The sequence below is a fragment of the Heterocephalus glaber genome, unplaced genomic scaffold (genome assembly GCF_053883595.1).
Source record: "Heterocephalus glaber isolate CG9 unplaced genomic scaffold, H.glaber_assembly_v1.0 deba00001472, whole genome shotgun sequence".
In the NCBI taxonomy this organism is placed as follows: domain Eukaryota; kingdom Metazoa; phylum Chordata; class Mammalia; order Rodentia; family Bathyergidae; genus Heterocephalus; species Heterocephalus glaber.
Window position 1 is genome coordinate 74,842,386 of NW_028258315.1, and position 21,270 is coordinate 74,863,655.

Consider the following 21,270-nt stretch of genomic DNA (forward strand, 5'->3'; position numbering starts at 1 on the left):
TATCAGGTATATCACAAAGTACTCCAGGTAGTTTATGATTTCAACATTAGATTGCACATACTACTTTGATGATGGCATATCTTTCTGAAGCTGGGTTTGTGGTGGCTGTTACAATAAAAGGCAAGCACCCCATGCAAGTCAGGCAGAAGAGGAAATGAAAGTGGTGGAGGCTAATCTGATTCCAGGGGTTAGAAGTTCTTTAGTACGTACCAGTACACATGCCCTGTTAATACATAAATGTGGTTATTTAAAGATAGAAATTAAAAATTTTTTTCTTAATGTATGTGTATTATTTTTTCAAGTGGACATTAAGATGTTAGGGCTTCAATTCTTGCTGAGTTGTACCTAACAAATCACTGGAATTTTTAGCTATTTACTTTGATTTAGGGGGTGCCATGAGATGATTGAGTCACCCAAATAAGTCTGGAGGCTTCTCTTTCCTATTGGTAAATGTGGTTTGTATGTGTACTGCCTTAATGTGGGGCAAATGTGCAAGTACCGAATAACAATACCAGTTATGGATTAAAGTTGAAATAAACTGAGTGCTTATCTTATTCCTTTATGTGTCCTTATCTTATTCCTTTATGTGTCCTTCATACTCCCTCAAAGACATACATTGTTTATGAACTGTCACACTGGCCTTTAAACATCATGTTCTCTTTTGTTTTACTTTCAGGGAGTGGGTTAATCGAGCCCCGTCTATTCATTTTCTGAGAGTGTTAATTTGTCTGAGGCTACTAATGAGGGATCCATGTTATCAGGTTGGTTGGAAAATTTTTTTTACTTGTTTTGAAGATGCAATAAAAAAACTGGTGGGCTTTTCTTTGAAGTAAGCCATGTTAACTTTTCTTTGTCTCTCTCGTAACTCAGTAGCTTCCAGATTTGGGGAGTATCTCACCTGCTATTTAAAAAAATTGGAAGAATTGATTTAATGCATGCAATAAATTATGTATACTTTTATTGCATAGTTTATGAGGTTAAATAGATTGAACTTGGTCTGTGTTTTCATTGCTACCTGGCATTTTAAACCATTAACAACTCAAGGAGGTTTATACTTGGCCTCACCTTTCGGGCATGTCCAAGTCCAGACAGCTCACAGAGTCGAAGTCAGCAGAGGCAAGTAGGGGCCTCCCCGTGTGGCTTCAGAGGCAAGCACCTGTGAAAAGCAGGGCTACTGACTTAGTGGCTGTCCTAGAGTCCATCCCCTTCTGACCTCCAGCCTGCAGCTCTTAGCTAGAGATGAGCAGGGGACTCCTTCCCATTTATCTCAGAAGAGGGAACTAAGGTCCAGAATGTCTTCCTTTTCTCACTATTTAGCTAAATATGCTGCCTGTAGTTTAGTGCCTCTCAGACTTCCATGTGCACAAGAATCACCTGTGGATCTTGTAAATGCGGATTCTGACTCAATAGGTGTAAACTGAAGCCCAAAGTTCTTCATTCCTAACAAACTTCCAGGAGATGCTGATTTTTTCCAGATGGCTGTGGCTCACACTTTGAGTTGCAAAGACTTATCCCTTAAGTTGTAAGGCTCAGAAACCTAACACTTCACCTGACCAGAAAGTGATTGTTTCCAGTCCCAGCTGGTAGATAGCTGGTTTCATAAAGCAGCTGTTTTCCAACTTTATTATGTATCAGAAACATCTGAGGAACTTAAGTGATTGCTGTAGCTCTACCTCATAGTCTCCGGGTAGTTTTGGGGTAAGGTCTAGTACATGTATTTTTATAAGTTCCCAGAGGATGATGAAACTGCTAGTCAGGGCACAACAGTTTGAGAAAGCTTCAAGATTGCTTTTTCATTATTGTTTCTGCTTGCCAGTGTTAAATATCTCAAGAATGTTTTCATTACACACATATTTCTGTAGTTTTTACAGGTTTTTTTCCTCCCTAAGAGGAGGAAGTCACTAGGAAACTCAGACCACTCAGATCTTTTGTTGTGGATTCAATTTTCTTGATAAATTCTTATTTAAGTCAGAATATGTTCTCTTTCATTACCCCAGTAATTATCTTTCCTAAATGTGGCACTTAAAAAAAATGTTTTGGTACCAGCTACCTACAGAGACTGCCCTGATTTGAGTCTTCTGGGATTCGTGGTCACTATACATCTTTCCTTTAGGGAGTCGGCCCCTTCTTCACACTGTATTTTAGATTGGCTTTGCGTGGTTATAGTTTAGCTAACCACAACCTTTTGAACAGGTTTTCTGTTCTGGCTGCTCAGTTTTCTGAGTATGTGGCATCTTTTTTCTTTTCTTTTTAAGAGTAGGAAAAATTTATTGAGAGAAAGAAAGCTTCTGTCTGAGAGACACAGAAGGGGAACTAGAAAATGGGTTGCCCACCCACCTTGTTTCTCAAGGGGTTTTATAAGGCAAAGCCACGAGGTGAGGCAGGTTCAAGGTGGGACAAAACTATAATCAACTTGTAAGTTTACAAGTATAGTCACTTAGGTAACATTGATCCAATGAGCAATCACAAGGCGGACAAAACTATGAACAACCAATAAGATTATGACAAGTACAGTCGCTTAGGTAATGTTGGTTAAGTGGGGATCCAATGGGAAAGCAAGTCACATGGCAAGTGTACAAGGATTTTCAGTCAGGGATCTTTCCTGAAAGGGGTGAGTAAGGTCTTGGTCTGCCACCCAGGCAGTTGATACCTATTTAGAATATCAATCATCTGTGAGTACTGTGTGGCAGTTTCCATTCTTTTACAATGCTGGTCTTCAATGAATGTGTCTAGATTGCCCTCCATGTTGGTTACTTGAAGGCCTGCCCTGTCTAACTGCCTACAAGATAATCTAATTAACTCACCTGTCTACAATATTACCTCCTCTAAAGAAGTACCCCTAACTGCCATGAGGGGGCAAGGAGCGAAGAGTGTTCTGGCTTCTGCCAGCTGAAGAGGGTCGTAGTTGTGATCAGCAGTCAGACTTACTCTACAGAGGGTCTACCTAAAGGCCCTTGATAGATACCAGGCATTGTCATCTTGGTAGCTGTATCGCTTTGAATCTGGAGGAGACAAAGCCAAAGAAACAGTTATAAATACATGGGTTGAATAATAAGGTCAGCAGGATTGCTATGAATATAGCCAACAAGCATTTTCACCAGGAGGAACTAGTAATAGCCTCCCACAAAGAGGAAGAGGTCCAGGGGACTTCAGAATTTGACATACAAGTCATATTGTAATTTAGCAGTTATGTAGCATCTTTTTTCTCCATGGCTAGCCACACAGATTTGTGTGTTCCATGCATTTCTGAGGTGCTTTCTGCAATTCTGTGTGGGATATATATGGACTGTTTTTTCCATTTTCCCTGAATCGGTGTCAGTATGTGCTCATCACTTCCACTTAAAGAACAATAGCAGCCTCTTTTACTCTCTGACATGTCTCCGTTTAGAGGAAAACATTATATGTGTAATTCTCATGAAAGTATTCAGGAAAGAAGATCCAGTTTCTGCCTCACAAAAGTTAGCAAAATATTTACCTTAGCACATTTTGTTTAAGTAAATTGGTGACAATGGAGTCTTAGTGTGCTGATCACCCCCTTGAAGTATTGCTTTTCTTTATCTAGTCCTTGATGGGTTACAAGAGGGCTGGTTGTACTGCTCTGTAAAGGAAAGAATGCAGTGACCACTTTATGAGATTTTGCTAGCAAATACAAATTAAACTAGTCTCCCCGATTAGCAGTGTTTCTTTCCATAGAAAGGGATCCTTTCTGAAGCTCTCCTTCCTGGCATTCTTCCCACACAGAAGAACATGGGCTCAGGCAGTTTGTGTAACGTCTTCAGTTGCCAAGAACTGTTGGCTGAAGTCATAAAGCTATGCTGGGGTTTACTACAACTTATGGCAGTGGATTTCAGCAAGTTTTTGCTATTGCTGCACATTCATTTCCTCTCTTAGGGAATCAGTAGTGCAGGGTCTATAGTGGCCATTCCAAACCATCTCCACTTCTCGCACCCAAGTCCCCTCTTGCCCCTGTCATTCTCAAAAAATTATTTCATCAGCAGCTTTAGAGAAGCCCGAAGCCATCCCAGTGGGAACTCTCTTCTTTGTTCTTTGAAATATTTGGATTATTATGCAACCTTACTTCCTTCTTATTTCAGAAGTAATACTCATTCTCCTTGCTAAGGTACCTCTTTGTTTTCTTTCTTCTTTCTACTTGTGTTCTTTCTTGTGGTATCCGTGGCTCCCTTTCCATTTCTTCTTTTTATAAGAATATACTTTTCTTGTCCCAGCCATCCATTAAAGTCTTTCTTTTACCTTCATTACTACATTTTTTTTTTTTTAAACATCAACTCTGTCTCCTGAATCTACTTTCTTTCCATCAGGACTCACATATTTCAGAACCGGCACACTGAATTCTATGTGCAGGAATCTCTCTGAGGCCATTTGACTCACACACAGTGTACTTTGCTTCAATTCTCACTTCCTAATTTAAAGATCACAGTCTGATGGTTTGTAGACCTGGCCTTTGTTGGTAGTACACAGAGGTTTCAGTACATGTTTAATGGACATTCTAACACTGTTGTTGAGGGTCTGATTACTTAGCATTTTTCAGAATTAATGGAAGACGTATGTACTTAGGTTTCAAGCATAGTTGGAATTGCAAGCATGGTAAATGTTCACCTATATTCATTACAGTGAAGCCATAGCACTTAGCTTTTCAAAAATAAAAAGAAAATCTGTAAATCTTCAAAACTTCAATTGCATTAGAAATAAAAAACAGACAGTTGGACTGAGTAGGGTTCTTTCAGTCTTGACATTTTCTAACCACTTTGGTGGAGACACCTTATCACATCTTCTGTTTGTCTGCACTCATTTTGGAAGCCTCAAGTTCTTATTTAGTATTTTGGGGTGTAGTAACTTAAGTGCTCCTGTTTTAAATCTTGTCTCCCTAGACATTAGTCTTTCTTTGCCTGTATCTTCTAAGATACTGCCTTCAGCTATCATTATTTTGTTCTTCATTTACAAGGTCATATTTTTAGCCTCATACTTTTCCTTTTTTTTTTTTTTTTTTTTTTTTTGGTACTGGGGATCGAACTCACAACCTTGTGCTTGCATGGCAGGCACAGTGCCACTGAGCTAAATCCCCGGCCCTTCATACTTTTCCTTTTAAGTTCCAAATTCGCAGAGTCATTTCTGCCTCAGTGACACAGTAGCATAGTGATTCTCAGAGTGTGGTCTCTGCACAGCTTATAGATCTTTAAGACCCTTTCAGGGCTTCTACAAAGTCAAACCTGCCTCCCAAACAATGCTAGGATGTTATTTGCCCTTTCCCTCCCACTCTGTCCAAGTGTGCAGTGGGATTTGACAGAGGCGGCATGACATGTGAGGATCTCAGGGCTCTGACAGCTCAGGGAACATGTGCTTGAGCATTCTTGTGCTTTAAATCTTCTTGCTTTTCATTTCTAGTATGGTAAATATAAATAGATATAATGCATGAACAAAATCTCTTTTGGGGTTCTTAATAGTTGTTAAGAGTGTAAAAAGGTTCTGAGGACAAAGTTTGAGAACCATTATTGTAGCAATTTATACTCAATAGATTTAAAAAATGAAACTCTTCAGTTCTTTTTCTCATCCATGAACCTTCAGATACAGTTCCTTTTTTAAAATTGATTTTATTGGTACACTTTAGATATACCTAAGAATCACACTCATCATAGGGAATGTGTACCTGTACATGATATATCTTGCTTCCTCTTTTTCCCCAATCCCTTTCCCTCCCTTTAACCCCTCTCATATATAATTCCTGATTCTTTTAACAGCATCATCTTTCCTTCAGACTCAAAAGCAGGAGACTTGAGAAACATCTCTCATTTTTCCCTTTTACTTACTCGACTACAAACCCAAGGCTTTGCAGAAGAGAATTTACTACTATATCTGAAAAGAATAGTGCAGCCCAGTGACACAGTGGGGAATGATAAAATCAGGACCAGGGAATAAGCCGTGTGATTTGAGGCAGGCAGCGGAACCACTGAGCTATATCCCCGGCGAAGCCGTGTGATTTGAACCAAAGGGGTAAAACAGTCCTGTTAGCAACTGAATGTCAAAAGTGTACTGCAGTGTGCTCACTGTTAATTGATTTAGTTGCTGAGTAGGCTTAGGACAAGAGCACATAAGTGGAGATGACATTTTTCATTGTGGTTAAATAGTGATGAAAAAAACAGTGCCCATGGTGGTGCGGTAAGATCTATTTTTTATACATGCTTTTTTTTTTTTTTAACCAGTATTATCTTATTGGATAGATTATTTATTTGTTTGTTTGTTTGAGACAGTGTCTCACTATGTAGTTCAGGCTGACCTTGAACTCAATATGTAGCTGAGGCTGGCCTTGAACTCACTGCTATTCTCCTCCCTCAGCCCCTGGGGTGCTGGGATTACAGGCTTTTGCTCCCATGCCCTGCTTGGATCCTTTAAAAAAGACACTCACTCAAGGAGTAAGCTGAGCCAGGGCTATGTGCAGATTCCCTAGGGACTTTGTCCAGGTCAGCAGGCTCAAACATATAGAAACCAATCTTCTGACCCTCTGGCCCAAGCAACTGAAAGGACACACAGGAGGCATTGCTGCCATGAAACAGTCAGTTCTGTTTGCTTTTCTGATCAGTAACCAGCACTATTAAGCCCAGGTGTATGCATATCTTGTAGTCATGGTTTTCTCTAGTTTACCTTCTCAGGTTAGAGCAACTCATTGATATAGTCAAATGAAATACCAGGAAAACCATGAGTCCAGGAGCAATCTCTTGGCCTGGATCCACTCTTTACAGGAACATGCAGGGTAAGTGTTCATTTCCTGGATGCAAGTTAAATTCTTGAGCACCTAACAACAAAAATTCTCTGAATGAGAAAGCCTCTTTCCTTTTCCTATACCTTATAGCAGCACTTCTCCAGCTGTGTTTTGCAAGAGTGATAAGTTCTGTGAAAAGAAGTGTGCTTTGGTTAAGGGTATTTGGGAAAAGCTGCACCCTGGTTGTTCCCTTGGAGACTGAGAGCGCACAGCAGCGTGCTCAAGGCTGGGAGAAGCCCTGCGAAGGAGAAGTTGCTGAAGTCTGCTTAACCCAGCCTGTCCCCAGCTGGTGTGACCATAAAACTCATCTTTTTTCTCTCTTTCTTCCTTTTTCCGTTCCTCCCCTCCCCTCCCTTTCTCTCCCCTCTTTGCCCCCCTTTCCTCCCCTTTTCTTTCCTCCCCTCCCTTCCCCTTTCTCTTTCTTTCTTCCCTCCCATCACCTTCCCTTTCTTTTCCCTTCCTTTGGTAGCATGCCTAACTTCATCCATTCTACAAATAAAATGACTATTTCTAAGACATGGTTTAGAAAACATTGACTTACTCTAATTCCATGATTATTGGATACATAAATATCTTGTTATGATAAACATTTGAAAATGACAATGAGCATGACTAATCATTCCAACAAGTCTCCCTTGGTAACTTCCCACTCTTATGTTTCAAATACGAATTTCTTACATGTGAAAGATCCTTGAATTTTAATCTTTTGCCCTCACCTCATTTCCATGCCCTGTTGTACTTTTTTTTTTTTTCCATAATGGGGATCGAACTTGGGACCTCGCACTTGCGAAGCAGGCGGCGGCCCACTGTTGTACTTTTTTTACCTAAACATTCCATCACCACCTCAGTATGCCCAGCATTGTCTTCCCCCTCACCCAGTCTATCACCCTGTGTCTATGAATCGCATCATTGTCCCCAGTCTTCCATGATATTTGATCTACTTAGCCTCATGTCTTCCAGTTCACTGCCTTCCTGACCATATCACTTTAAGACAATCCCTGCCTCTCCATTCTCGGTTGCCCTGCCACTGACTCCCAGTCAGGCTCCCAGGTGACATTCGCTCTCTCCAGTTCATTTTAAGACTAGAGGGAAGGCCTGTGGAGCTGGTTCTGGACAGTTTTTGCTTACACAATTTCACTGGGTCTCATGGTCTTCTGGAAAATGTTGAAATCAAGGCTCTTATCTAACTACTTTCACACTTTGATCCCACCCTATTTTTCTAACATACCCCTCAATTCCATTCATGGAGTTATGAAACTGCTTCTTTCAGAGAGAAGGAATATCTTGCTGTTTTCCTATACAACTTCCATGCACTTGTAAGCCTACTTTTTGTTTGCTTGCAGTCTCCTTCATTTTCACCTCATCCCTCATCTTTATTTAACAAGTTTTCTATCCTCCCAGTCTCAATTGAGAGACCAGCAAGCTTATGAAATTTCCCTTAATCTTTTCAGGAGGAGGTGATGTGTCCTCTAGGTCATCATCATACTTCATACCTAGGTTTCTTGTAACTCCTAGTTTTTTGTGCACCACCTCATGCTTGCCTCAGCTTCGTGATGTCAGTCCCTGTCATCTACATGCTTGTGTCCTTGTCAGACCCTAACCCAGGGCTTTGCATAACAGGAATAAAAAAGATATTGAATAAATATAAATGGTCTTCAATGCTATTTTTATGTGAAATGACTTCATTTGAAGATATGCTGTGCCATCACTAGAGATAACGTATGCAATATCCTTATGTTCTTAAATTATAACTTTCAGAGAGTGAATGGTGTTGATGAGGCTTCAAATTAGCACACAGTCATGGAGCTATTTTTAATTGAGCTATACATGCTCCTTCAAGGTTAATTTAAACATGGGCATGTTCAGTGCTTCCAGATTCACTTTACATGGTGTAAGGAAACGTGGGCCCAAGAAGCCCTGAAAACCTGTGGTATTTCCCTATCTTGCGCATACGGTGGAACTAAAGTGTTTTCCTTCGTACATGTTCTCATCCTTATGCATTTTGCAGAATTGAAATCGTGGTTAATGTTTACATTGAAAATAACTTCCTTTTGTTACATGTTACATAAGGAGGGAGGTACAGGTTTCTCTTTTTAAGTGGGTTAGGGCCACTTCAAAACACAGTCCCCTGTGGATAAATGACAGTGTGGAGAACACAAGCGCACTTACTTACTTTCCCTTTCACAGCCCCAAACTCCAGTGTCTTCTTTTCCCTGATTAGCACTTTAATGGCCACTTCAAAAGTCTCCTTATTGGGAGTCAGATGAAAAGCTCTGTATCAGGAGGCACTGTGGGAGGATTATCCTCACATTTTTTTCAGAGTATGGGTTTCATAAGCCAAATAATTGTAAGAAGCCCTGTAGTTTACTAGAGCAGTTCTTTTGAAAGTTTACCATACGTGCAAAGGACCTTGCTGAAGTTCAGAGTGTGACTGAGCACTCTGAGTGGGTAGAAGAAGAGGGTAGTGAGGGTCTGACTGGGATGCTGCCCATTCATGGACCACACCTAGTAGAGACCAAGAAAATGGTCGTGGGAGGTTGATGATGCCCTAGACAAAATGGTTAACCTTTCTGACCCTTAGTTTTTCTCAAGTGTGATATGACAAGGTTGAATGAAATAGTTTCTAACACCTCTTCCCAATCTAACACCGAATGACAGGAGGAAGAACAAAGAATCAGGATGCAGGCTGTGGTTCTAAGCATGTATTCATTGTCTTTATCTCAATCTGGCTTTCATATTTATTAACAGTTTATCTTAAATGCAGTGTGAATGACAACCATGAAAATTTCCTTATTTATGTTAGAATGTGGAGCTTTAGGAGCTAGCCATAAATCTCTGACCTCGTACAAGAAGTTGCATGTGAAATGTGCTTCCCCTCCACCCTCATCCTTTACCTATATCCTGCTGTTTTTATTTTACTAGGAAATTCTCCATAATTTGGGTGGGATTGAAAACCTGGCTCAGGTAAGATCTGTTTTGTGGTGGCTGGGCTTGCCTCTTCATTCTGTGTCGTGACCAAGGCAAGGGTGGAATGAGTGTGGGGCACAAAATCACTTTCTCATGGTGTATAGCTTGCCAGGACAGGGTGGTGGTGGTGGGGATAAGTGTGAGCCTGAAGCACAACACTCACAGAGCAGGGAGGAACCCATAACATTTTGTTCTGGCTAATCAGGCACATTTCACTCAGCCTTATTGAAACAAAAATATCCTATAAAAGTCTCATGTCTGTAGCTCATAAAGACAGGGAGTAGGCGTTGGCTGGCACTGTTAAGTCCTCAGAACTCTGCCTTCCATATGATGGGAGAAAATGTTACAAAGATGGTTAAAACATTTTCACACAGAAATAATTACTGTGCTATTAAAATAATAAATGAATGAAGTAAGGAATGATCTTAGCATCTTTATTTTTCTGAGGGAAGGTAACCAGATGGATATATATATATATATATATATATATATATATATGTATAAAACGCAGTGATTTGGATTAATTAATACAATAACACATACTGCTGAATAGTAACCGTTCACTCTCTAACACCTATAGTGTGTACACGAAGAGCGATCTGTGCAGCAAAACTGAGACCCTCAAACTCATTCTGAGTTACTAACGGAAGCTTGAGTTTAATGGCAGGATAACGTTAAATCTAGTTTATTCTCTTTCCTGAGAATTGATTCTTTTCTAAATTTTGTTTTTAAGAATCCTAATTGGTTGGAGGTTGACCTCATTTAATGAGATGATCTTTCATAAGATTAGGTTGTAGAGGATCCTCTTGTCCACTTTAACTTCTGTTGTAGTGTCAGAAATTCTGTGTGTTTCTCTGAACCTATTCTTATTATAATCAGTTATTGACAGTGAGGAAATATATGACTTCATTTTATTCTTACTGATACCTGCCTTTATACTAGTTAGGCATAATTTTGGATATTATAAAACATAAGGCTAAGAAAATGTATGCAGTATGTTATAAAAACTCTACTTTTTTTTCTTCCCCATTAACTTTATTGGTACATTTTAGGTATACAATACAGTTACATTCATCATTGGGATCTTGTACCATTACGAGTCTCTTGGTTCTTATTTTAAAGCAGATTACAAACTAAGCATTTTTTTTTTTTTTTTTTTTTTTTTTTTTGGTGCCGGGGATCGAACTCCGGTCCTTGCGCTTTCAAGGCAGGCGACAGAACCACTGAGCTAAATCCCCGGCCCAATAAAAACTCTACTTAAAGGAACAGTGAAGAATTAAACTTCTGTACCACATATTGTATATTTTGTATTTAGCTATTAAATTCCAGCACAAACTTACTCAGTTACAAGTCTTTGGGGACTTTAGAGAGTTTACACAACCTTTAGACGGTCTCCCCATCAATTTCAGGGCATCCCTACTACTTGCTGTCCCTGAGTGCTACAGAGCCGGGAGCATGGAGTAATAATTGGTGAATCTGTTTTGCCACCTAGAGGTCATTTTAAGAACTACACCACCTTATGCCTGACCTGCTTAGGGGTTTTGGTATCCCTCCTTTCTAATCGGCTTGTTGGTTGGTTCTTCCTGCAGTACATGGAGATTGTGACCAACGAGTACCTGGGCTACGGAGAAGAGCAACACAGCGTGGACAAGCTGGTGAACATGACATGTAAGCACGGTCTCAGGGTCCAGACTAACTTTGGGGACTTGCTCAAATAAGCAGCACGGCGTTCACAGCAGCAAGAAAGGACATCGTGATACTTACGAATGTATCCATTCACATTAGGGTGTTGAGAGTCCGTGCCAATTATCATATGCTGGGACAAAACACACGGGAATACTTTCAGATTCCAGCTCTTACTTTGGAAAGGACAATTTATTTCATGTAAAAAGGGCTTACACGAAAGCAAATTTTGTTTGGGAGAAATATTTTTGCCCTTGTTAGAGTATCAGAGACTCCACTTTCACCTATAGTATTTGGTTAACAATAATACCTACCTTATAGAATTTGGAATGTAAAAAAAAAATTCAGAATATGAAAAAAGAAAAAGGAAGCCAGGCGTGGTGGCTCTCACCTGTAATCCTAGCACTCTTGGGAGACTAAGGCAGGAGGATGGTAGGTTCAAGCCCAGTCTGAACAAATTAAAGAAATTCTCTCAAAATTAAGAAAAAAAAGAGTCTCATACGAAGACAGTGATGCGCAAACTCTGCTCTGTGGGTGTGGGGTGCTTCCTGTACACTTGGTGTTTTCTCTTGGGACCCTCTACTCCTCCCTGCAGTGTTGGGATGATGCAGCCCATTTCCTGCCAGCCAGTGGGCTTCTCGCCCTCTTTGTTTGCAGGGCAATGCACTAGCACCCCGATTCTCAGCGTCAGGAGTCTGTGGCAAGCCCCAGGCACCAGGCTGTCTCTTTGAGGACGATTGTTTTCCCTTGGCTGAGGAGCTTTGCCACATTTACCCCCATGTGCTGGCCTCCCCTCTCCTCTCGCTAAGTTGAAATCATGCTAAGGGAGATCTCTGAAGAACAGGCCTGCTTTGAACTTGTAATGATGTCAAGGAACTTGTTCACCTTTTAAGTGGAAGGAGAGGTGTGCTGTTTCTGAGATTTCCATATTTCAACATCACAATAATATTATAAAATCAGTGTTGAGCTTGAGGGGTAATTCTTGGGGTACGAAGTGGCCCTGCCCCTCCTCCCTGTGTTGCTCCTTTTGTGTGTCTGTGTTTCCCTTTGCCCTTTCTCTGCTGGCCCATCGGTATTGCAGACCCTGGCTTCTATGAGTACTGCTGCCTTTAAGCTCCCCACGTCTTTCTGTCTTTACAGATATTTTTCAAAAACTTGCTGCTGTCAGAGACCAAAGAGAATGGGTCACCACAAGCAGAGCCCACAAGGTGAGTTGGCCTTCAGCGAGCATATGCTCCAGCTGCGTGTAGCTCTTGATAGCAATAGTTTACATGCCCATCCCTGTTCAGAGCCTTTAGGGCCACGCTGCATGTGACTGTGACTCACAGACCTGCTGAACTGGCCTAAAGTTGTGATCCTCTGTCAACCCTTTTATATTCTTTACCAGCCTAGGGAGTCAGTATGGATGGGTAAATAAAGGTTTGTCTGATCCACTTCTTGTTCTATGCCATGTAATATGAACTGAGTTTATTGCTTAATTTAAATTTTGCTTGAAAAACTCTGGCTATATATCAGTTGACCCTAGGGGTGTGTTTATACATAAATGAATGTTAAGCAACAGATATAATGTGCACATGTATACTTATAAATAAATTCCATATGTCATATGAGTTATATTAGATTGAACCATATGAAACTGCCATTGTTTGTATCTCAAAACTGGTTCAGTGTAGGCCACCTCAATGATACAACTTCATAATAATATGGGATAGTATTACATAATAAGTTGGGATAGTATATGGATCAAATATGTATTTCAGCATGGATGAATGCAGGTTTAATCAAAACAGATTAAACTTATATTACAGTAAAACTGTTTAGGTCATGGCTGCCTAGAGCCAACTTTTAGTAACCTGTTACGTACTCATGTCCCAGAAAGCTATTTACCAGTGTACATTAGAGCAGGTTTGCCTATAGTACATCAACACATGCTGCCTATAGTCTAGGGCAGTGGTGGTGAATTTATGGCGCACATGCTGCAGCAGGCTCGTTATATCATTGAAAGTTCTAAAAGATTCACCATCAATGGTCTAGGGGATGATTGTAGAAAACTTTTGAATTAGCATTGTTAAGTGGACATAGCAAAAAATATGAAAATGGTGTGTCTGGGATTAAAGTTTGGGAAGTATCTTAGAAGACAGAGAAAAGAAAAGGAAGAGAAGAAAAAGAGGAAGGGATCAGAAAAATAGCAACAGCTTCATGACTTCATTTTTTTTTAAAAAACAAAGAAATCATCAAGGGAGGAAATCTACATAATGGGAACCAAAAAAATCATTCTAGCAGTTATTGCACAGATTTAAACTTTGACCTAGAATCTGTTTGGGGTTGTACGTTTTTGGGGGTGCTCTTATTCTGAAATTGTGTATAGAAGAAAAGAGATTTGCATTAATGAGAATTTGGGAGAGGCAACTGACAGAAACAGAAAATGTCCAGCTGAGTCATACTTGGGATGATATTTAAGAGCATCAGTGATGCCCTTTTAACACCGCCTCAATGTCTGAGAGCAAATGGAACACTCTGCAGTGTTAACACCTCTTGGTTAGTTTGTAAGAAAAATGCAAGCTTCAATATGCATAATGTAGAAAGTGCGTAGTACAATGCCTGGCTCAGAGTGAGTTCTTAATGTCCAGTCACTACCATAACCTATGCCATTAGTCTCCACTTCCCCCTGAGCGGGTCAGAAGTGCTACGCAAAATGCTTGGGCGCAAGAAAATAAAGGAAAGTGCAGGGTCTGGCTAGTTGCCACGTGATTTGGTCCCTTACACTTTCCTGTCTGGGTGGGGAGTGGCTCCAAGGAACTGCTCTCAAGAGTTCCAGGTAAGGAAGAAAAAGGCACCTGTCCTCTGGAAAGAACTGACGTGCTTTTGATGTTTATCCAAACTTCTTTAAAGGTTAAGCTTCTACGTGGATTACAAAATAAAAAATAAAAGAACCTATATAAGGCTTGATATAAGAGAATAGCATTTTTCATTATTCTCTAAGTAGAGCTATAATACATAATTTGATTCTATTTATAGAAATTATGGTTTTTATTAGTCTATTTTGGCAATACATAATAATTACATACATCTCAGGGAACTGGTACATATACATATTGTAGCCCAATCATTTCTACTCCTCTTTCTCCCCATTCTACCTTCTCCCTCCTTCTCCAGATCCCTTCCCATCTTTAATATAAGAAATAACTTGATTCTATTTAATAAAAATTATGCTTATAAAAACATATTTGCTGTCATGAAGACATTTTAGTGGGTAACATTAAGAAGGAAACAAATGAGCTGCTATAAAATTGTATATACAGTTTCTTCATAATTATGCATGCACATAGATTTTTAAAAACAAACAAAATCCTAAAAGGTTAAACCTTTCTATTTAAAAGGAAGCATTGTACCATTAAAGAAGATTGTAGTACTTACATAATTAAAATTTGTTTCCCATTTTCAGACACTAGTAAATTTACTCAGTGCTCGAGACACTAACGTCCTATTGGGTGCACTTCTGGCCCTGGCCAGCTTAGCAGAGAGGTAAGTATATTTAAATATGCTTCGCAGTTCTGCTGCTATAGCAGTGTAGATGGAGGGATGAAATATAGACCAGTTGCTTTGTCACCTTCTCAGTTAAAATTTGCAGAAAAATAAGCATAAAGTAGCCTGTCGAAGAGGATCTTGAGTGGAAAGTATCATTTTCAACTTATGTCAGAAAGGCAAATAACTGCTTAAAATTTTCTTTTGCTTTCTGACTTAAGATATTTACCATGTCTTTTCATCTAACCCCAGGTTACTGCTGCTTTCAATATTACCATAATATTTCTTTGCCAGTGAAATCTCCCTGACCTTCCTTCCTCATTCTTAGCTGTATATTCATTTTAACTTGCAGAACATTTTCAAACATTTTTGACCTTAAAAATATCTTTAGAAAACTTCTCCCATAGGTATCATTATTTTAAATAAAACTGCTTTCAATGTATTTTTATGCCGATAAGTAGATCATTTTTTTTGTGAACAGCATGTGATACATTTTTTGGGGGGGGTCTCTCCTCCAATATGAAAGCTAAGATATTAATGTAGTAAAATATATTTTTAATACTTACTAATATTTTAAAATCTGCAGTCCAGAATGTAGGGAGAAGATAAGTGAACTCAACATTGTAGAAAATCTATTGATGATTTTACATGAATATGACTTGCTTTCCAAAAGGTAGGGTTGCTAAAGATGTTGTCTTATGCTTGATGAAATGCTTAGTGTTTTTATTGTTATATTATTTACAATGTTAACTGAGTATCATGAGTTAGCTTGGCAGTTATTTTCTGATTAAGCTTATAGAAAGAAACTAGTGCAAAGAAGTGTATTGATTTACTTTTTCCTGCATTCTAGATCTGTGCATAGAATACAAATATGTAATCTTATGATTAAATAATTCTATACTTTTGCTTAGTATGTTTATTTAGTTTATTTACATACTTTATATGAGCAAGAAACTTGAAGGTGGTTCTTTTTATACTTTCAGGCTAGGTGTGGACTAAATGATTAGGTTGCTAAGTCTATTTTACTTAAGATAAGTTAAATAAGATACTGACTGACTTGTTTTTTGATCATTTGTTATCACTTAGGACCAAATCTTGAGTAAAATTTTTTTTTTTTTGGTACTGGGGATCGAACTTGGGACCTTGCGCTTGCGAGGCAGGTGGTAGAACCGCTGAGCTAAATCCCTGGCCCGAAATGTATCGTTTTTAACTTGAGCTGCATATTGCTTAAAGGATTACCCTGTCCAGATAGTTACTTGGATATATTTAAATAGAGTTGCAATCTGCATCATTTGATATTTAGTTGAATCATAATTTTCTAAAAAGCCAAGATAGATACCAGAAATCTCAAGCCCTGAAGCCTTAAACTTTATTCATAGTAATTTTTCGTATTCTTCTTTAAAGCTGATTTAATATTCTTTTTCAGTAGCATTAGATATAGACAAGTGTCTATATATTTACATAATTGGTCATCTGAACTTACCAAAAAAGAGACCAGACACTATACCAGGTATTAGAAAACCAAAGATGAATAGCATACAAATGTGCAGTGTAGGGGTGGGGACAGACAGACAAATCACAGATTTCACTGTAGTGCTATAGGTAAATGGACACAGGTTACTCTGGGAACCTGGAGCAGAGACCTCCCAGTGCAAGTGGAGGATCATGCCTGGTGTTCTAAAGGATGGAAGCTGTATCTAGGCAGAGCGAGAGAGCAATTGAAACAGAACGTACTCCAATCTGGAGGTGCGAGAGGAATGTGCATGTTGGGGTATAGCTGGAGCAAAATAACAAAAGTGCCAAAAAACTAACAGATAGTCAATAATAAATTTGAAAATGTAGCTAATTTTTGATCAGTGTTGTGTATATGCCAGGCCATGCTCCAAGAACTTTTGAGTGTCTACTCATTTGATCTGCACAATAACTATTTTCCATGCTTTATAGATGAGCCAATAGGGCATTTTTGTCCAGGTATGATGGGGTTTATGTGTGAAATAAAGATTCAGATGTTAACATGCACGTTGTAGGGACTACTGGAAAGATATTAAGCATGATCACATTAATTTTTGAAAGGTTATTCTGCTAACTCTGTATGCGAAAATGGGGTAGACTGTGGGATATATTCATACATTGAGATCCGCTGATAGCATGGAGAGAATCTCTGATGTAGAAAGTTTGAGAAGGCAAAGAGTTACTGTTTGCTGAAGAACACATGCTTTTAAGGTCATAGCAGAAAAATTTGAGTAGGGGAGGAACTTGGAAAACTGGTTCAGGGAAAGGGATTAGAAGGCAGTATGGGAAGGAGGCCACTGGAGAGGTAGATAATAGAGGGCATACGTCTTGACCATGATTGAGGGTGGGAGGAGCAGTGGGGTTGGTTGTGTGCCTTTCAGGGGAATCCTCTCCATGGTGGCCCAGGAAATAGGGGCCACAAAGGGCTCTTGATTGGCAGTGGCAGGCGTTGGAGGAAGTGTCTTGTGTGACTCTCAGTCTTCTGGCTTGGAAAATTGAAAAGGTTGTGGTCCAGTTGGGGTTATGAGAGAAAAAATGTATTTGAAGAGGAGGATAATGTTGAATTTAGACATGGCACGCACGAGCACTTGTGGAATATCTGTGTAGCTATAGCCCAGAGCAATGCCTGGGCTAGGTCATGATGCCAGGGGATGGGAGGTGTTTGTAGCCATGGGAATGGATGTTGCTGTCCTGGGACAGCACATAGAGTATGAGCATGAAGGACAAAATTAATTCCATGAAACCTCTACCATCATAATGTTTCACAGCTCAGCTGAATCTTGTATCTTTACCATCATTTTTTATTTTATTCTCCAGATATCATTGAGGATTTTGTACATAATCTCCCCACACTGTAGAGTTGTTTTTTTTTTCACATTTTCTTTGATTGCTTATTTTGTAACCATGCACTAAATTTCATATTTCTTTTACTTTCAGTACATACAAGTTGTACTCTTTGTGCTCATTACCTACTTACTGGTCAGCAGGATTTTAGAAGAGTGGTCAGCAAACTATACCCCATAGGGTACATGTGGCCTCCTTGTTTTGTAAATAAAGATATATTGTAACACCTTGTGCCCCTTGATTTTTATGTATTTTCTGTGCTGTTTTCACACTACCTCAACCTAGCTAAATAGTTATGATGGACATTGTATGGCATGCAGTGCTGAAACTATTTGGCTTAGGTCTATGGCCAAAATAGGTGTTGACTGACAATTTGAAGAATGCTAGAGTCATATTCTGTGCAGTCATGGTGGCTCTAGCATGAGTGTGATGTTATTAACTTGTGGTGCCTCCTGGTCCCTCCCAGACTGACCGCAGAGCTGCTGCGCCTCCTCTGTGCTGAGCCCCAGGTGAAGGAGCAGGTGAAGCTCTACGAGGGGATACCCGTCCTCCTCAGCCTGCTGCACTCTGACCACCTGAAGCTGCTCTGGAGCGTTGTTTGGATTCTGGTCCAGGTTTGTGAGGACCCGGAGACCAGTGTGGAAATCCGCATCTGGGGAGGCATCAAGCAGCTGCTTCATATTCTACGAGGGTACGCATGGGGTTTGGCTTGCTTTGTTGTAATGGTTGAAGGCTGGGGACGCTGGCAAGGTGACTGTCACACACACACATACACCCAAAGAATCGAATTCTTAGCCATGAGTATAGGGAAGGGATGGATTAGAATAGTTTCAAATTGAAACTTTCTTGATGTATGTTGCAATGTCATTAGGCATTAGTATGTCTTACGAATTGAATATGTGCAAGTATTAAATAATAATGTTTAGATACCTCCATGAGATAATTCTATTACCTATAAAACATAATTCAGCCTTGTGGGTGCTAAATTAAAGTTAAAAATGAATACGTCTGCTTGAAAGAGATAATATTTAAGATCTGTAGTGCATAAAGCTCATTCTAATAAAAACAGTGACTTATCAATTTTAATATAACTAGATATTATCAAATCAACATTATTAGAACTTTGCACAAGTTATTCCTTTAGGGATATTGTGGAACTTTGTATTACAAACTTCATTTTCTCTGAGAGAACATTCCAAAGCATAGGAACAGACTGCAGAGACATGAGCTTTGTAATGATTTTTGACAGTACTAAAACAAAGGAAAAAAAAAAAGACCGTTGACAATCTACTTGCTTTTATGAACATCACATAAAAACCTCAATTATTTTATATTATAAATCTTTCAAAAGTATTACAACCTAAAAAGCTAGCCCTTTCGTCAGAGTAGTTAACAACTGCCAAAGATTTTTTGTTTGTATTGATAGGATGAAGATAGTGATGATGATGATTGTGGTTATTATTATTTATTATTGGTCAGTCATATCTAATGCAACAGTTGTGTTTTGGCCTCTTAGAAAGTAGTGATTTTCTTAATAAAAAATGAATTTACATATAGTTAATGTTTTAAAAATAAAACCTTTTTCTTCATAGAGCTGAGTCTAAGACAAGGCATCATTTTCCTTATTTGCTCAAGTGCTAACTATCCTTGCTAGAAAAGGATTCTTTCCTGCTTAAACAGTCATTTTCCAACCAGTATCAATCGTGTAATGTTTAGAAAACTCTTCCCTGGGAAAATGATATACGTCAGCTCTTATTGTATGCTAAAAGTGCCTTGCTTTTCTGGGAGAATTTATTACCCCACCTGGATAAATAATGTCCTTTCAGAGCTCATGCCTGCCCCGGGAGCTGGCACTAGGAGAGGAGACCGAGGCCGGGAGGTGTCTGGTGGCTCGAGTAGGAACAGGCATTGTTATTAGGAGAGCTCTCAGGAGACCTGTCCGTGCACATTCACCTTAAAATTAAAGGTGTGCTCTTGGTCAGGTGGAGCGATTCCTACAGTTTGAGTTTTAAGGAGTTCTGTTGTCTCATAGGATCGCCAGTTGCGATTGTCTTGGGGCCCAATCCCACTACCTTTCCCATCCCCACTTAAAGAAGGACATGAGTTCACCAGGATGTCATGGAAGGGAAGCCTCATGAGCATGTAGACATCCAGATAGAACTGCTACTGCAACAATAAGTAAATGAAAAATACAGCAACCATATAAAATAAAAGGGAACAAAGCAAACAAAGGACACATAAAGAATCTATTGTGGAAGACGGTTCACTAAAATAGAAAATCAAATGCTTTACTTCAACAAATACATTAAACAGATCATGAAAGAAAAGGAAAGAAGACAGGACAGAATAGCACCCCTAGAACTAATAAATTAACCACAGCAGCAGAAGAAAACAGGATGGAATACAATGGAGGGCAAGCTTAGGAAAGTTGCACATATTGCAGAGGAAAAAGACAAGGCAATGAAAACAATTAGAACATTGAAGAAATGGGGTTTCAACATGTGAGTAATTGTGATTCCTGAGGTAGAGAGTAAAATAGAATTTTCCTGAAATAAAGGAGGAATTTCACTGGAAAAAGAAAACTTAGAATAATCACGACTGAGATATTTTCAAGCAAGTTGATTGTAGCAAGATAGAATTCCAGAAAAAGGTAGCTTTATGAGCAGTGGGGAAAGCAGTCTGTCCAACAAATAGTATGGTATCATCTCAGTTATAGGAGGGAAGGGGAGGAGAGAGGAAGGAAGGGAGGGAAGCAGAGTTGAAGCGAGGGAGGGAGGGACCCAAAAATCAATCCTATGTGGATTAGATGCGAAACAATAAAGATAATGCAGAAGAAGACTTCATGGCCTGGGGAGGCAGACATTTTAGAATATGACACGGAAAGGACTGATTGTGAAGGAAAACTGATATGTGGTTTGTGCAATAACTTTTCAGAGATAGAAATTTTGTTTCTGACCGTTCCTCCATTGGAAGCCTGTCTAGTGCGAATGCGGCAGGCCGAATCCAGCAGCTTCATTTGTCAGACGATCTCAGTCCTCGCGAAATACAAGAAAATACTTTCTCTCTTCAAGCAGGTATTTATGTCATGTGATTATGTTTTATTATTAGATATTGTATATTTTGTTATATTATATTGCTATTTGTTGTTATGAAGTTATTATGATAGTGTTAATTAGACACAGTTTGTAAGATTATAAACTTGTACAGTTAAATCAATGTGGATGCCAGAAACATCTTGGTACTGCTGTTAGATCGGCAGGTACAATAAACTTTTCTCTTCCTTCCATGCTCTTAACTTACGGAGGAACAAATATTAAAGTTAGAGATAAAGAGAGAGAATGTTAGCTTTATTACTGAGAAAGCGGGATTTGAGATGGCAGCTTGATCTGTGGCCAGAATCATGCTTCCTGTAATTTTCTAGATCTTGGGAAACCCTATTCCCAGGAGAAAACAGAGGAAGATCC

At 39.3% G+C, this 21,270-nt stretch overlaps 1 protein-coding gene across 16 annotated transcripts in view; it reads left to right on the forward strand.

Annotated features, from left to right (window-relative positions):
• The window catches only part of Nek10 (NIMA related kinase 10), a 271,741-nt gene that overhangs the window by 36,547 nt on the left and 213,924 nt on the right, over positions 1 to 21,270 (forward strand). For 15 of the 16 annotated variants that reach the window (XR_002387088.2, XR_002387089.2, XR_002387090.2 and 12 more), the window contains 8 exons: positions 677 to 761; positions 9,698 to 9,739; positions 11,332 to 11,410; positions 12,566 to 12,633; positions 14,871 to 14,950; positions 15,537 to 15,623; positions 18,273 to 18,497; positions 20,741 to 20,880. Coding sequence is in view for 13 of the 16 variants with exons in the window: in XM_013077058.3 (XP_012932512.1) it covers positions 677 to 761; positions 9,698 to 9,739; positions 11,332 to 11,410; positions 12,566 to 12,633; positions 14,871 to 14,950; positions 15,537 to 15,623; positions 18,273 to 18,497; positions 20,741 to 20,880 (806 nt within the window). In the remaining 3 variants the exon portion in view is untranslated. Of the gene's footprint in view, positions 1 to 676; positions 762 to 6,652; positions 6,767 to 9,697; positions 9,740 to 11,331; positions 11,411 to 12,565; positions 12,634 to 14,870; positions 14,951 to 15,536; positions 15,624 to 18,272; positions 18,498 to 20,740; positions 20,881 to 21,270 lie in introns of those variants that run through there. The other variant, XM_021238703.2, reaches the window with a different exon arrangement.